Below are 14,418 nucleotides of genomic sequence, written 5' to 3'. Positions count from 1 at the left end.
GGACGGTATCCTTGCCTGCTGCACATTGCACCCGCAAGGGCCCCCCCCCCACGTTTCCTGCACGCCTGGCCACCGCCGTTTCTCTGCGGCGTCTCGATGGCGTTTGGTCGAAATCGGGCTTGTCCGCGGACGCCCTCTCGCTCCAAAACAGCTGGATGTGGACGATCCACCCCAGGGACCGATATGGGTGCCTCAGCGAGAGGAAACCACGCGCCGGCCGCATCGGGCTATCGGCGGAACATCGCTTCTGATGACATCATGGCCGTGGCAAGCACGTTGTGGGGTACGCCGCGTCGTGCGCACATCGGCGTGACTTGCTGCCCTCTCAGACCCAGATTCATATTCAGATCCACATCCACATCACATCCAGCATCGAGCCGAGTTCACCCGAGGGCCGTCACGAGCCCTGTCTCCCTGCAGGCTCCAGCACAGGCACCCAGAGGATATGGTCTGAACGGATATAGTCGTCAACAAGCGAGGCATACAATCAAGGGCGAAGACGTGCACTTTGAGTGAGGCATCGACGGTCCGTAACGGCGGCCGCACCGATGGCCGAGACGTCCGTCAATACTGGTAGGGAGCAACAGGCTCCAGAGAATACTCATGGCTGTGAACTTTGTCGTGGTGGCGATAGTCCTTGCCACGGTTCTTGAACATGTGGTATCCAAAGACCAGGATCACCGCGACTACCCACACCGCTATCAGAGCCCAAATGACGATGCTGACTTGAATAAGCAGGCACCCAAGGACAACATTGACGAGAGCGGCGACGAACAGCAGCCGGCCGAGATGCCAGTGCAGCTTGTCGCGCACCGGAACCCTGGTTCGGTTCACATCAAAGGTCTTGTCGATATAGACGCCAAAGCCGATCTGGACAAGCATCAGGCCGAGAATAACCAGACCAAAAATCTGCCAGTTGTGCGTTAGCGAAATCACCAGGGACGCTATTCAGAACTGTGCCGAGCATAGAGGGTGGTTTCTGCTGCAACGACGACCAAGTCCAAGCCGCTCGGGGGTGATCTTGGCCACTCCATCCATAACGACAATACACAGGCAGGCTGAGCCAACAGGAGCAACGACAAGACGACAAACTTACTCCGTGGGCACCCTGCGAAGCGATGCTAAAATGGGACTCTCCGTTTTCTTGAACCGAGTAAAAAATGATGCCAAAGCCCACCAACGAGCCCAGGCCCGTGACGCCGCCCTATGAATGCAGCCGAAACGAGTTATTGACTTTGACTGAGGCAACATCCTGTTCTTCCAAGGAGCCAAGCCATCCGGCGTCGTTTGAACAGGGCAGTCACATTCTCTCCAGGATAACATACCATCAAAACCTGATGCAGCGTAAACCAGCTGGACCCAAGCGACGACTTGAGGAACTGGGCAATGAAGACTCCGATCGGAACAACCACAACCCAGGCTGCGCCCATGATGAGTGCATGCACTATGATCCAGGTTCCGGAGCTGCCTGCACCCGTGACAACCGTGCCGGTGCTATTGGGGTTGTTGCCGTTCAGGGTAAACGAGTTGCTGGAGGACAGGAGCTGCAGGAACACGGCCGTCTGGCTGGAATGCTGTTGAAAGCTGGCCGATGTGGACTTTGACGCTGGCGGCGCACCGACGAGGGCGGCCATGATGAACGAGCTCGAGCTGGCCCACGTCGTTGGGACCGCAACTGTCACCACAAAGCTGCCGGTTGGGGTCGGTGAGCTCGAGGCTTGGTTCGTCAGCACCGTTATGGCCGATGGATTGGTTTCCACAGGCGTATTGTGCCCGGTGCTGGTGCGGTGCGAGGCTGTGACAGAGCCGTCCGAGTTTCTCCAGACGATCTGAGAGCCGCAGTGTGTGAGTAATGGCCCGGCAGAAGCAGAAGCAGCAGGGATCGACGTCGCTGGCAGTAGCAGTCCAGGGGACACTCGAGATGCGCTACGTACGAGCATATCGGACCCAGACATTTGAGCCCCGGTGCCGATGCCGAACCAGGAGAGCGAGGAAGGCACCTGCAGCCGCAGATTGGGGCGACCATCGGAGCCCTTGTCGGCATAGACGAGCACCTTGGATGTGCCAACGGGATAGACGATCTGCGATAGAGCGACTGCGGGGCATCACGGATAAGCAGGGCGTTGGCCAGGGCCAGACAGTAAACCCAGCAGCACGGCTCTGAAGCCCAGGCAGGCTCGTGCTGGCCATCGTCGTTCTGGGCTGCGTTGCTCCCTCGATCTGTCCAGCAAAATGCACGCACGAAGCCACCGCCGCTGCCACCAACCAATCCACTGCCTGCCGGTACCTTGGGCCAGCGCCAGAGCGAGCGCCAGGAAGAAAGCCAGCTTGGAGTGCATGCGGGACACGGAGTCTTGGGCCGGAGCAGCGACAGGGAAGCGAGATCAGGCCAGGGAGGATGTCGACGAAGGGGGGGAGCCGGAGGACGAGTGCTTGGAATATATTCCGTCTGCGCAAGCCCGCTGACTTTGCGGCTTGCCACATCGCCTCACCGATGGCGCCAAGACGATGCCCGCGACAGCAGTGAAAGAGCCGATCGCTGTGTTTGTGTTGCTGGCGCGGACGCGGCGTGCGGGCTCCGGGCAGCCGGTCGACCCAATCGCAGCAGAATCCGCCGGGCACAGGCCGCTTGGCGTGCCAAACGAGATGACTCCGGCAAAATAGCGAGGGCCGCAATGCCGCAACAAGCGTGCTTGAAAGGGAAACGCGCACTCCAAGACCGATCCTGCCGGGGTTGATAGCGCCGACGCTCTGGCGTGCTGGAGTGAATATGCACGAGCGATGCGGAGGATCGAGGCGGGCAGCGCGCGCCTGACCGCATTCAGAGGGCGATGCAGGCCAGCGGATGGGAGACATGGGATTGCCGATCGAGTCTCCCCCGATCTGACGGTCGAGCAATGTGTTCTGGAACAGATCGTGTCGGTTGTGTTGGATCAGAGACTGGCGAGAGTGTTGACAATGACAGCCGAGGAGAGACCGGGTGCGCCGAAAGTTCCCAGGTCCACCAGGTCCACCAGGCGCTCACCCTGCGATTCATTGCGATTGTCGCCCCGGCCCCAATCGCGGGACTCGGCCTGGTCGCCTCGCCCCTGCCGAGATCCAGTCTGCATGTCCATGACCGACCAGGGCAGCGCGACTCGAGCCAAGACCCCTGGGCTCCGCAACAGCAGGCAGCGTTGGCCATTGTGCCGTTGCAAAGAAAAGATTTGGCGAAAGAGAAAAGGATAGGGAAAGGGCAGCAGCGCAAGGCACCAGGGCGTGGATGGACGAGGGTGGGGTGCGTCCATCCGGCCTCTGTTTAGAGCGCAGGTGGTGGCGGCCCTGCTCATGCCGTTGCTGTCGGCAGCGACGTCGAGAGTTGAGAGTTGGGGCTGCTCGTGCACCACCCCGCTCCACTCCACCGGCACACCGTCTGCGTGCTGTTTCGTCGTCCCACTCCCCTCGCCCCACCAACTCGTCCCTGTCCACGGTGAGTCTGTTTGTGCTGTCGGTGCACCCACGGTGGCGGCGCGGCACAATACCGCCGCGGCGCGGGACCGCGTCTTGGCAATGTCACAATGACCCGGCGTGCGACGCGTTCATCGCGTTCTGCCAAGAACGTCCGCCAATCAGCGCCCTGCTGTCTCTGTGGAGCAGGCACACGCGCAGTGTCCTCTGCGGCTGCGCACTACCCGCCGACACCGAGTCCTTGACGGACGCGCACCCAGCCAGCCACCCGTCGCGCTCCTCCAGCCGCCGCCGCCGCTGACTGGCCGGCTGGATGCTGCTTCACCCACTCGTCGCTGACTTGCCTGTCCAGCCCGGCTCGGGTGGTGGGGTGGCGTGAAAATACAAAAGCCCATCGCTCCCTCGCCAGACCCTCGCCCGCATCCACCCCGCTCTGCCGTCAGCACCATGACTCTGCCGCTGCTCTTTGCCCTGCTCTCGCTCGTTGCCGTCGCCTTTGCCGACACCACCGTCGCTGGCGTCAACCCTGTCGATGCTGCCAACAGTATGTATGCTCGCCCGTGTCTCTGGCCGGCCCGTTTTGCACCTCGGCGTTTCCATAGCTCGCGTATCTGTCGCCTGCTTGCCTTGGTTCTGTCCGGCCCATCTGCGAGCAACTCCACTACCGGACTGCTTACCTCACCGTTTCCCCCTTCAGGCGTCTACTCGCTGACTGTCCAAGCCGGTATCCTCGGCGGCATCTGCATCATTGCCGGCCTGCTCTTTGTCTTCTTCGGCTACCGTCTCTTCCGCATCATCCTCTTCGTTGCCGGCTTCTACGTCCTCGGTATGACCACTGCCTCGATCTCGGCTGGGAATGCATGGCGGGTGGGGAGGCATCTGCAAATCCCGGACCTTCCTCGGGCTATCCTCGGGCTATCCTCGGGCTATCCTCGGGCTATCCTCGGGCTATCCTCGGGCTATCCTCGGGCCATCCTCGGAATCAGCAGCGGTGTCCTCCTGGCGGCTCTCTCCTCACATCATGTCTCCTTGCTCCCGACAGCCACCATCGGCTTCATCATTCTGTCGTACGTCGAGCCTGCTCAGGGATGGCAGAACCATGACACCATCTACTTGGTCGCCTGTATTGCCTTTGGCATCGTCGGTGGCCTGCTGGCCGGCTTCCTGGTCAAGCTGGGCCTGGCCTGCATTGGTGCCATGGGCGGATTCCTCCTCGCCAACTTCATCCTTGCCTGGAAGGATGGCGGTCTCATCAGCTCCGGCTGGGGTCGCTCTCTCTTCCTTGCTCTCATGGTATGTGGTCCAGAACTTGGTCCTAACCTCTGGGATCCTGCCGCGATCCACTTGGTGTCGTAGACTATGCTTGCTAATCAGCGTGCTTCTGCTCATATCGACAGGTCGTGGCTGGCATCATCATCATCTTTATCTTCGAGAAGATCATCCTGATCGTTTCCACCTCTGTCATTGGATCCTACTCGGCCCTCTTTGGCCTCGACATGTTCATCCAAACTGGCTTTGTCGAGTCTGTCCAGAGCTTCCTTGGCGCCAACCACACGATCCCCCCTTACCAGTACGTATTCGAGGGCATATTGTGAGCCGGCAGCGCCTCGGACGAGATGATATGCTGGGCTGTTCCGGAACCGCCTCGCAATCAACCCTGCCTTGGCCGTTCGGCCGATCGGAATGGCCATCGCCGTCACCATCACCATCGACTTGGTGCCCTTACTCATTCCCTGTCTGCTCTGTGTACCCCTGCTCACTCCCTCGACCTACACTGCTTTGCTCTCCTCTCCGCTCCTATCGCAGGTCCAACGGCAAGGTGTACGGCATGCTTGCAGGCATGGTTGTCCTCGCGATTCTCGGCATCTTTGTCCAGTACCGCACCACCGGCCACATCTCCCACGACTCGCACATGGGCCGCAAGCCCAAGAACTGAATCTAGAACAAAGGGCGTGGTCGATGCGCTCGCCACAGCATCATCATTTCCCAGCCGAAGCGGAGACACCGCCAACGCTTGCATGTTCTCGACGTCCGTGCCGCTTTTGCATTTGATTGCTTCTGTTGAAACCTTTGATCGATTACTCCAGTGCATTCTATTCCATCCACCAACTCCTTGTCCGCTTCTCCTTGTTTCCCTCTCTCCCCACTCACATATTTACCTCCATCCCTTCTTGCAACGCTCACAAAAATGAAACGGAATAACCCTACGTTTGTCGCTTCTATTTTTTCGAATGGAATATAACACATCCATCATCTACTCCCGTGAAGGCAAGACCAGGGATATGTATTCCAGTTTCCGTCGCCTGAGGTTCATTCGCTATTTCGAGCAGTTCCACCATCAGGATGTGCTCATGATGCAACGGACGCAGCTAGTCCATATGGGTCAAATGCGCATTCTGTCTCGAGACTGCGCTCAAACCAACAGTCAGCATTGAGCCATGGAAGAATGCAAGTGGCCACTGTCCCGTTTCGCTCCAGACATGCTCTATAGCGCCGTCACAGATTGATGTGTGAAACCAAGGACAAGGAAGATATATGGGCACACCCAAGCCAGGACGAGCTTGAGAGTTGCGGCCGGCAATAGCGTCGTGTGATGGCTCAACGGGACGACATGCGAACAGGACGACATTCCAGCGGGACGACATGCGAACAGGACGACATTCCAATCGAATCTCGCATCGGCCCATGAGCCGCACGGCCGGGCTGCCTCTGCGCAGGGTTACATGGCATGTAGGCGGGATGCAAAGCCAATGGTATTGAGCCGGTGGTGGTGTGAGGGGAAGCAACAATCTCACGAATGCATCAAGAAAGGAATGCTCCCGCAAGGAGCCTGTCACAGGTGGCAGAAACTCATCCCTATCCACAGCAGCTCGGCCAGCAGCGGGCCTCTCTATCGCCGAAGGAACTGCTGGATACCCTCCAGAAGGGTAATCATATCCTCCTTGGCCACTTCGATGATCGAGGCTTCAAAGTTGTCGAATCGAGCACGGGCGTTGGCGTTGTCGGCTGCCATCTGAAAGGCCAGCGCGAACGGGCTGGGATGGGAGGGAAAGGGCAGCGGTCAGTAGTAGAGCCAGGCACCAAGCGGGAGAGGGAACCAAACAGCTCCATCCGAGGCCATGGTGCATCCTCAAAGTCGGCCGATGCGAAGGGATATCTCGCTTACTTTTTCGCAATACGCATCTTTTGGCTGGGCTTGGGCAGTCCGATGACGAGGAATCGATCCGTCTCTTCATTCAAAACGGCAACGACCAGTGGCAGTGGCCGCAAGATAGTCCCGTCGGGCTTGACTTGGTCCTGGAAGCAGAAGCAGCCGCTGCAGTAAGCACTCTGCGTTTGGCTGTGCATTGCCGGTTGCCATGGTATCGGGAGGAGGCTCGATTCGGCAGTCGTTGATCATCCAGCTCGGTAGCAGCATCGGCGATAGCGGTCACCGGTGCACCCACCTTCAACGCCTCGTTCAAGAAAATGGCCAGGCGGTTCAGGTAATTTGGGCTGTTGGCGAAGAGTTGAAAGGAGCTCTCTCCCATGGCGCTGCCTCCGCCGACGGCCAGGGCACTCGCTCGCACAGATCCGAGATCGAGGCCGGCGAGCACACAAAAGCGAAAGTGCTCGTTGTGCTTGGTGATCCGCTTCCGAATGATGGTCAGGCCTGCAGCGACAAGTGCCTTTTGGAAATACATGGCCAACTGAATGCCGTGGACGAGCAAGTCGACGCTATCAGCGAGCAAAATGCCGCAAGGAGCAAGGGCGGATAGGTCAGTACGAGGCAGATGCGCCGAGACCCAAACCCCGACACAAATGGACCGAGCCCCCAGCATCCGCAAGGCAAGAGGTCGAAGTGGGTTAACGGGCGGAGAATGGCAGGAGCAGTGCATACACCTGTGCCCACCCGGTGGTCCAGAAAGACACTCCAGGAGCAGAAGCTGCCCGACAGCCCCCTTGGCATTGGTGACATACTTGTCTAGGGCATCGTAGGCAACATAAAAGTTGGCCATCCATTGCTTGCTTTTTTCGCGTCGGCTTTGCGGCATGTCTTGGTCTTCGTCGTCGTCGTCACCTTGCTCGCCGTCATCGACACTGCCGTCGCCGTCGTGATCTTCGTTCCAGTGCTCACGCCGCTCGATTTCCTTGGAGATCTCCAGCAGCTTAACTCCCACCGCCGCTGCACCTGTCCGTGTGCCAACACCAACACCAGACAGGACAGCCGCACTCGTTGATTCGTCACCACCACCACCACCGCCGCCGCCGCCGCCTGTCCGCCGCTCGGATCTCGACGACAGATGGCCTGAGGACACGTATCCAGCAATCGCATGATCGCGGACCCACTGTGCACCGCCGTCCAGGAGTGCCGAGAGCGAGTATGCGGCGTCCGCGGCCGACAGCGTTGATTTGTAGCCGTAGTGCTTGAAGAAAGACGGAAACACGAGCTCGTTCATGTTGTACTTGGGGGCGACGCCGAGCAGCTTTTGGTGGATCTGCGTCTTGAATGTGAACAGCATTTCTTTGTACAGCTGCTCGCACTCGCTGCGAGGGAATCTGATCTCCGTCGCGGCCCCGATTGGTTGGTCGGATGGCATTTGAACGTTGATGGAGATGGGGTGCCATGAGTTTGGGGCCGGCAGCCGGAAGAAGAGAAATATCCGTTGTTAGTGGCAGCGATTCAGAGCAATCAAATAGCCTGAGATTGCAGTGATCTGCACGCCGCCGATGGCCTCATGGCCGTGAAGGCGGCTCTTCGTTGCAATTCTGCTCTACAGCGCAGTATCACAGCTGCATATCCCTACCCCATCGTCGTCAGCATGTTCCATAACTTCTTCCGACCAATCTCGGTCCAGATGCCAAGCTTGCCAGCCACATAGCTCGAGTGATACAGACTCTCGTACAGGCTCCAGTGCCGCAGAAGCATGATTCGGAACTCGTCGTCGCACACGATGCTGTAGTCGTCCGCTCCCTGCACGTTTTTGTAGCGTCGTCCGCTGGTGCCGTCGTCCAGATCCAGGTCGAGGGCGCCCGCCTCGGCGCCTTCGCTGGTCGAGAGGTTAAAGCGGGCAACATCGAGCCGGAGGGCTTCGACCTTTTCGAGGTACCGTTTGGTCTCGATGTACTCGCTGTTGAGCTGATCCGTCAGCCCAATGATGGCATACCTGGGCCGCGTCGCAAGATCAATCAATCCATTGCACATGAACAGACATGGATCCCACATGACTTGACTAGCACCCTGGCACTGTCTCAGTCTTACCACAGCAGCTCGTTCGAGGTTCGATTCATTTGATCAGCCATGGCGTACATCAAGCACGCCACAGAGATCCCTCGATAGGCTTTCCGGTAGTATTTGTTGATCAGATCCTGGTTGGCCTCACGCTGTCGTCGTATCGCTCGTCGTCGCGACTGCACTGAGCGCCTGACGGCTTCAGCTACAGCTGGGTCCTCGTCCATATCTAGCTTGGGCCGTTTCCGACCCTTTTCGATGCAAACAAAGGCGAGACCGATCGTCAACATTCAGAGTGCATGCGAAGCGTAGGCCATCGGATATAGCTGCGCTTCCGTTCACTCTGGTCCCTTGCCGTCTCTATCGTTTGCTAGTTGGACAAAATACACATCTCTCGCCACCGTCCACTTCGTACATGTTCTTGGTCATTATCGTCATCACCGCTGCCGTCTTCGTCCTTATCTTCGTCGCTGCCGTCCTTGTCACCAGCTTTACTAGATTCACTATCATCGTCATCGTCATCGTCGTCGTCATCATCGTCATCATCGTCATCATCGTCATCATCGTCAACTTTGTTGTCGCCGTCTTCCGTCTCTGCCTTCGGACGCTGTGCACTTGTGATTGCGTTTTCACCCTCCAGCGCATCGGAATCTTCAACATTGCGATCGTCTCCGGTCTCCTCCTCGTCGTCCAGTCCCTGGAGACGAGATTCAGGCAGGGCGTGAATACGGTATCCAGGACCAAGTCTCGGACCGCGCTTGACCAAAACCGGTGGCTGCCCTGCAGCATATCCAAAGGCATGACCCACCTCGAGGGATCGGAATGCCTTTTGAACCTCATCGAAATCAGAGACGCTTTGATCGTACACGACAATGGTCTACATGGTTGAGGTAAGCGCAGAAGAGTCCCCGTCAAATAGTGAGAATCCGTCAGCACAGCGACGACGCCTGGACAGATATTGGGCGGCTGGTTCTCTATATGGCGATGCCAGAGAAGGATTGTGGCCAAGACAGCTTGGATTCCAGCCACAGGACCCACCTGATGATTTGCAAACAAGTTGTCCAGGCCAAGGGGTCGGTGGGTGTCCAGGATGATGGCCACGGCGTTTTCGGGCAGTTGGAGGTAGTTTGAGATCTCGATAAGCCCGCCACAGTTGAGTAGGATAATGGTGCGAATCTTGAGGCACACAGCCGGGTGCCGCAGTCCGGTCGGCAGAGATATGCGATTCGGTCAGTTGTCAGCCCAGCCGAGTCGTTTGCATCGGATGACCCACAGCTGCGAACGAATCGACTCTGTAGCCTGTGCGGCCGCAGCCTAGTGATCGGTGAGGCAGCAACCCACCAGGTCGTTGTTCTCGATCTTGGTGTCGTTTGTCTTCGTAATATGTGCGAAGTTGGCTACGGGAATGACTTCGTGGGGTATGCAGTCGGCTTTCAGCAAGGTCTGGATGGCGACAGGCAAAGCAGTCAGCATGAATTTCAGGAAAGTGGGGGGGGGGCAGGGACCGGTACGATGCTGAGATGCAGGGCATGTCCGTTGTACTCGACATCAGGGCGGTCGACGGCTGCCCCGTAAGCATCGATGGATCGATCGGCGGTGCTGCCATGATCCATCCCCACGCTTCCTGTCCGGCAAAGCAATGCCTCGGACTGATCATGGGCTGATCGTGGGCTCCATATCTGATAAGCTTCAGCTCTACTCGTCTGATCCGGAACTTGCCCATTCCACGTCCACCTCCGTAGCGATATCTCAGGCTGATCTAGGGCCCAGATGAGCAATGCCGTACCGAGAGGATCTTGCATGCACATAGCGCATCGACGTCTGTGCTGACAAATATCACCACCGGTGCATCGGCCTGGAGCGAGTTGGAGATGATCAGATCGTACACATGGTACAGATCGGATTCGCTGACGATGGTCATCGATCGGCGCTCTGCATATGCGACCAGGCGGGAGGACGGGGCAGTGTTTGCTCGCCGTGTCGGTGCAGGGCAAGGAGTTGCAGTCGATCAGGCGAATGCTGCAGGGCAATGGCCAGCCGCTGTCCTTGGCGCCGAGTCGAACTGTCCGAGAAAACGAAGCGGATGCGGGTGGCGGGGAGCGGTGTCCTCGCAATCGTCGTCGACACCAAGGAGCTCGGGAGAAGGTCGCAGCACAGCGCTGGCGGATGCAAGCTCGGCGGTCACGGCGATGCAGCGGAGAAGGACACTGCTGCTTTGGCGGTGCAAAGCGGCCTGGAAACAGACCAACCCCGCATCACGTGCACACTTTGGACAAAAATGGGGCGGCGTGGGAAAGGGCATGATCCAAACGACCGACCGGAGGGCTCTGGCTTGGGCAGCAAATGAGCGGGGTGTGCGCACGAGAGCGTCTCTGGTGCGTCACTCGAGAGTAATCGATTTAATTGCATTTGGCTTTGCTGGACGCAGGCCATCTCATGCTACAATAACATGTGGGATAGGGAGAGTGTCCCGATTCCCTTGATACAATCAGTCACTTTCTGGCATCAGCGGGACAAGTCTGCTGATCCATATGCTCCAGTGAGCAAGCCATGCGATTGTTTCCCGTCTGTCGTCAGGTTAGCCGGAGCGCTTGGGCTTGTACTTTCGCGGGCTGCGCTTGGGAGGCTGGGAGCCGATAGCTGCCCAGCCCCACCACTTCTGGCCAACGTACTTGGACCGCAGGGCAGCCTGGACGGTTTGCTGGACCGAGCGCTGTTCTGCTGGCACAAGGTCATCAAGCCGACGGAGCAGGTCGTCGTACCCGTCGTCGTACATGTCCCTGGCCTTTTCAACAAGCGCACGTACATCGTTTCGGTTCAGCTGCTGGATATACCCCAGGTCGCGGAACCGATACATCTCCTCGATAAGATCAACGGCCTCGTAGTGCTGGTTGATTCTGGGTTATCGAGATATAGTTTCGGCGACATGATTCGATAAAGCATGCGATGGAGATGGGGAAAACAGATATAGATTAGCACAGAGTGAAGAGACAGCAGGTGCATCCAGAGACAGAGCGGCAGAGTATCCAGGCGCAACACCGGAGAGAATAGATGGCGTCAAACATCGCACCTGTTGAGGCCATTGATATAGAGAATGAACATCTTGCGCACGATGGTGCAGTCACGAGACTCGATGCGGCGAATAGACTCCTTCTGCTGCTTGTTCATGTCGTTGCCTTCGGCTTCGGCCATCCTCTGCTCCATCGTCTTATCCCATTCGATCCAACGGGTCCAGAACTGCTTTCCATGCTGGGCCATGCTCTGCTGATACTTTGTGATGCGTTTCAGCATGATGTGGTACGACTTTCCGCTATGGGGCACATTAAATGCTCGATACTGAGTGTTGAAAAAGGCCAGCATGCGGTCGACATCAACTGCCGCGCTCTGCTGGGTCGTCAGAAAGGCATCGACGACACTTGTAGTGATGCTAATACGTGGATGGGCAACCACCGTCTCGGTATCGGCATGTGACAGCTGAGCGGAGGAGTCGAGGCCAAGGAGATGCTGCCAAAGGGCAGATGCTTCAGCAAGCAAACAGTCACGATCGGTTCTTGTCGATGTCAGGAGCAGATACCCATCTGCATCTACTTTGTACAGATCGGCGTGGTTGTCGGTGTTCATGGGCTCGGATGCAGTGGCGACTTTGGTCTCAGGTGCCGAGTCAGAGCTGTCGACCGAATCTGGTTGCGTGGAGTGTTCCGGATCCCTCGTTGGCGCACTCGCTGTGGCCAAGGGTCCACCCATAGGTTCTCGGCTGCCATCGACAGTATCCATCCGGCTGGACGCAGCGCTCGTGCTGATGGCTTTGGCATATGCCAAGAACATATACTTGTATACGAACTCGTTCGGAATCCACACGGGGTCCTGTTTGGATCGCTCAATCAGGCCGTTCCAAATGGCCCGTGCTCGCTTGACGTCTCCGTGGAGCGCAGCGCTAGAGAGCAGTGCGGAGTAGGTGCGAAGGGTCGGAACGATGCCCGAATGCACCATTTGATCGAAAATCTCGTAGATTTCGGTGTAGTAGTCTGCCCGAGAACCCATCGAGAATATCAGGGAGGTGAAGCACGCCTCCGTCACTGGAATCCCCTTGTCGTTCATTTCCTTGAACAGATTCATTGCTCGCTCAGCCTCTCCGTTGGCGGCGCATGCCGAAATCATCAGAGAAAACAGCTTGGAGTCGGCTTCGCACACTTCACGCCGCATGAAGGCAAACGTCGACCAGGCTCGCTTGATATCTTTATCGTCGACACATCCCTGGATCAGGAGGGTATATGCACGGATGCTGGGGATCATCGACCGCCGCTTCATGTCTTCGTAGACCTTGAAGGCCGCAGGGATGTTTTTGGCTCGCACGCATGCCTTGATCAGGGTTTCGAAACTCACCCGGTCGGGCTGGAGGCCCTGCTGCGATACGGACTTGAACACCTCGATCGCCTTGCGCAGCTGGCCGTTGGTGCTGTAGGCATTCATCAGCATGTTGTGGGCTTTCAGATCCGGCTGGATGCCCGATTTGTGAAGAAGATCAAAGGCGGCCTGGGCGGCCTCAGGACGCTGTGTGATGGCATTGGCATGGATCAGGGCGTGGACTGTCTCGAGCGTAACCTCTCCGCCTTCTGCAGCATCTTTGGCACGATCGAGGGCGTGGCTCAGTTTCTGCCGGGCTGCTTCTTCTGCGTCGATAAAGTTGGTCATCGTCTGGCTGACAAAGTCATTGGATATCTTGTAGGATACAGAGTCCGGGTTGTAGTTGAGCTGCTTGTTGGTAACGGGCAAGGCGAGGATCGAGTAGAAGCTTTCGAGATCATCGTCGGTGACGGGGTCGTCCAGCTGGAGAGTGGGCAGGCGGAAAAGCAAACGTCACCATTGTCAGGTGCGATCGGTGTACAGTCAGAATACCGCACTTGTCCCAAGGAGCCCGATTCAGAGGAACAAGTATACATAGAATAGAACGAGTGTGCCTCAAGGACGAACTTCTCTGGAGCTTGGCCATGGCACGGTCCCCACCGATGTACAATGTTACGCCCAATCACAATCTACTTTGGTTGGAAACAGCGTCCTGGGCTCTCAAATGCTCCCATGCCCGGCGGCGCTTGCAGTCGAACAGACTCGCGGTCGAAGAAGCCTGGGTCGAGTGTCCGTTCGCCCACCTGTTTCTCGGCTTTCACGCTTGACCGGATGACTTCTTTCCGCAGTGGCTTGAGATCACGCTGGCTTTCAAGTTGTCCAAAGCCATCGAGTAGAGGTGTGGTCGGGACAAGAGAGGCGGTGGGATGAGTGGCTGCAAGGGGCGTCGGCGGCGGGAGGCCGCAGTAAAGGATGGCTGGCCGTCCAACTCCAAACCAACGCTTTGCAAGCGTCAGGCAGCGGTACCACCTACATGAGTTTGTCCGAGACAGGAAAGACCTGGTCGAAAAGCGATGCATCCTGGCCTTCGGTGCTTGCAGATTCCGGCTCGCTGCGGGCTGGTACGCTGACTCGGGAAGCATGGGTTGCGGCGAATGTGGATAGCGCAGCGCGCGGCAAGACAGGCAGCGACGGCGATCCATGAACGCAGTACGGCACCGCCCGCAGCGCAGCCGCAGCCACAGGAAGTCGGACCAGAGGCCGTCGAGCTAGGAGCAGGATCGGACAGAGTCGCAGCGACATGATGCAGAGATCGGCTCTGGGCTGTGGTGGATGGGTGCGATCGCAGCCCAAACGATCCGCTGCCGGATCATGCCGTGCGCAGACACATTTTTCTTTTGCACGTGACAGAGCAT

General features: G+C 57.9%; 4 protein-coding genes across 4 annotated transcripts; 1 reads left to right on the top strand and 3 right to left on the bottom strand.

Moving 5' to 3' along the window:
- Window positions 1-84: 84 nt before the first annotated feature.
- Window positions 85-2,649, bottom strand: BJ171DRAFT_493258 (uncharacterized protein). Its single transcript, XM_053109897.1, has 6 exons — window positions 2,288-2,649; window positions 1,935-2,095; window positions 1,326-1,829; window positions 1,097-1,204; window positions 371-909; window positions 85-283 (listed from the first exon to the last, which is right to left on the bottom strand). The coding sequence occupies exons 1-5, from the start codon at window positions 2,337-2,339 to the stop codon at window positions 565-567; spliced, it is 1,170 nt and encodes a 389-aa protein (XP_052969704.1). The 5' UTR covers window positions 2,340-2,649; the 3' UTR covers window positions 85-283; window positions 371-564.
- Window positions 2,650-3,876: 1,227 nt separating this feature from the next.
- BJ171DRAFT_493256 (uncharacterized protein) lies at window positions 3,877-5,704 on the top strand. Its single transcript, XM_053109896.1, has 5 exons — window positions 3,877-3,991; window positions 4,145-4,273; window positions 4,490-4,740; window positions 4,845-5,017; window positions 5,254-5,704. The coding sequence occupies exons 1-5, from the start codon at window positions 3,895-3,897 to the stop codon at window positions 5,381-5,383; spliced, it is 780 nt and encodes a 259-aa protein (XP_052969703.1). The 5' UTR covers window positions 3,877-3,894; the 3' UTR covers window positions 5,384-5,704.
- A 531-nt stretch (window positions 5,705-6,235) lies between these two features.
- BJ171DRAFT_278500 (CDC45 family) lies at window positions 6,236-10,852 on the bottom strand. Its single transcript, XM_053106882.1, has 11 exons — window positions 10,446-10,852; window positions 10,001-10,102; window positions 9,698-9,835; window positions 9,468-9,536; window positions 9,075-9,356; window positions 8,690-8,910; window positions 8,235-8,594; window positions 7,408-7,986; window positions 6,894-7,164; window positions 6,614-6,744; window positions 6,236-6,482 (listed from the first exon to the last, which is right to left on the bottom strand). Exons 1-11 carry the CDS (start codon window positions 10,578-10,580, stop codon window positions 6,338-6,340), a joined length of 2,433 nt encoding a protein of 810 aa, XP_052969702.1. The 5' UTR covers window positions 10,581-10,852; the 3' UTR covers window positions 6,236-6,337.
- A 153-nt stretch (window positions 10,853-11,005) lies between these two features.
- BJ171DRAFT_493249 (uncharacterized protein) lies at window positions 11,006-14,328 on the bottom strand. Its single transcript, XM_053109895.1, has 4 exons — window positions 14,037-14,328; window positions 13,807-13,870; window positions 11,730-13,486; window positions 11,006-11,556 (listed from the first exon to the last, which is right to left on the bottom strand). The coding sequence occupies exons 1-4, from the start codon at window positions 14,303-14,305 to the stop codon at window positions 11,238-11,240; spliced, it is 2,409 nt and encodes an 802-aa protein (XP_052969701.1). The 5' UTR covers window positions 14,306-14,328; the 3' UTR covers window positions 11,006-11,237.
- Between the last annotated feature and the right edge of the window lie 90 nt (window positions 14,329-14,418).

Source organism: Polychytrium aggregatum, assembly GCF_025602895.1.
Source record: "Polychytrium aggregatum strain JEL109 chromosome Unknown BJ171scaffold_7, whole genome shotgun sequence".
NCBI lineage: Eukaryota > Fungi > Chytridiomycota > Chytridiomycetes > Polychytriales > Polychytrium > Polychytrium aggregatum.
Note: the sequence above shows the minus strand (reverse complement) of the source record. Positions and strands in the feature narration are given on the sequence as shown.

Bases quoted from the DNA above. Each gene is read 5' to 3' on its own strand.
- BJ171DRAFT_493256 (XM_053109896.1), top strand. From the start codon at position 3,895: ATGACTCTGCCGCTGCTCTTTGCCCTGCTCTCGCTCGTTGCCGTCGCC. The intron at 3,992-4,144 runs GTATGTATGCTC...TTCCCCCTTCAG, and splicing joins CCCTGTCGATGCTGCCAACA to GCGTCTACTCGCTGACTGTC. The intron at 4,741-4,844 runs GTATGTGGTCCA...TCATATCGACAG, and splicing joins CTCTCTTCCTTGCTCTCATG to GTCGTGGCTGGCATCATCAT.
- BJ171DRAFT_493249 (XM_053109895.1), bottom strand. From the start codon at position 14,305: ATGTCGCTGCGACTCTGTCCGATCCTGCTCCTAGCTCGACGGCCTCTG. The intron at 13,871-14,036 runs GTAGGTGGTACC...ACAACTTGAAAG, and splicing joins CCTGTCTCGGACAAACTCAT to CCAGCGTGATCTCAAGCCAC. The intron at 13,487-13,806 runs GTGGGCGAACGG...CCCACTCTCCAG, and splicing joins GCGTGAAAGCCGAGAAACAG to CTGGACGACCCCGTCACCGA.
- BJ171DRAFT_493258 (XM_053109897.1), bottom strand. From the start codon at position 2,339: ATGCACTCCAAGCTGGCTTTCTTCCTGGCGCTCGCTCTGGCGCTGGCC. The intron at 1,830-1,934 runs GTACGTAGCGCA...TGCGGCTCTCAG, and splicing joins TGTCTGGGTCCGATATGCTC to ATCGTCTGGAGAAACTCGGA. The intron at 910-1,096 runs GTAAGTTTGTCG...CACAACTGGCAG, and splicing joins CTTCGCAGGGTGCCCACGGA to ATTTTTGGTCTGGTTATTCT.
- BJ171DRAFT_278500 (XM_053106882.1), bottom strand. From the start codon at position 10,580: ATGACCATCGTCAGCGAATCCGATCTGTACCATGTGTACGATCTGATC. The intron at 9,836-10,000 runs GTGGGTTGCTGC...GTGTGCCTCAAG, and splicing joins AGATCGAGAACAACGACCTG to ATTCGCACCATTATCCTACT. The intron at 8,911-9,074 runs GTACGAAGTGGA...TGCATCGAAAAG, and splicing joins ACGATAATGACCAAGAACAT to GGTCGGAAACGGCCCAAGCT.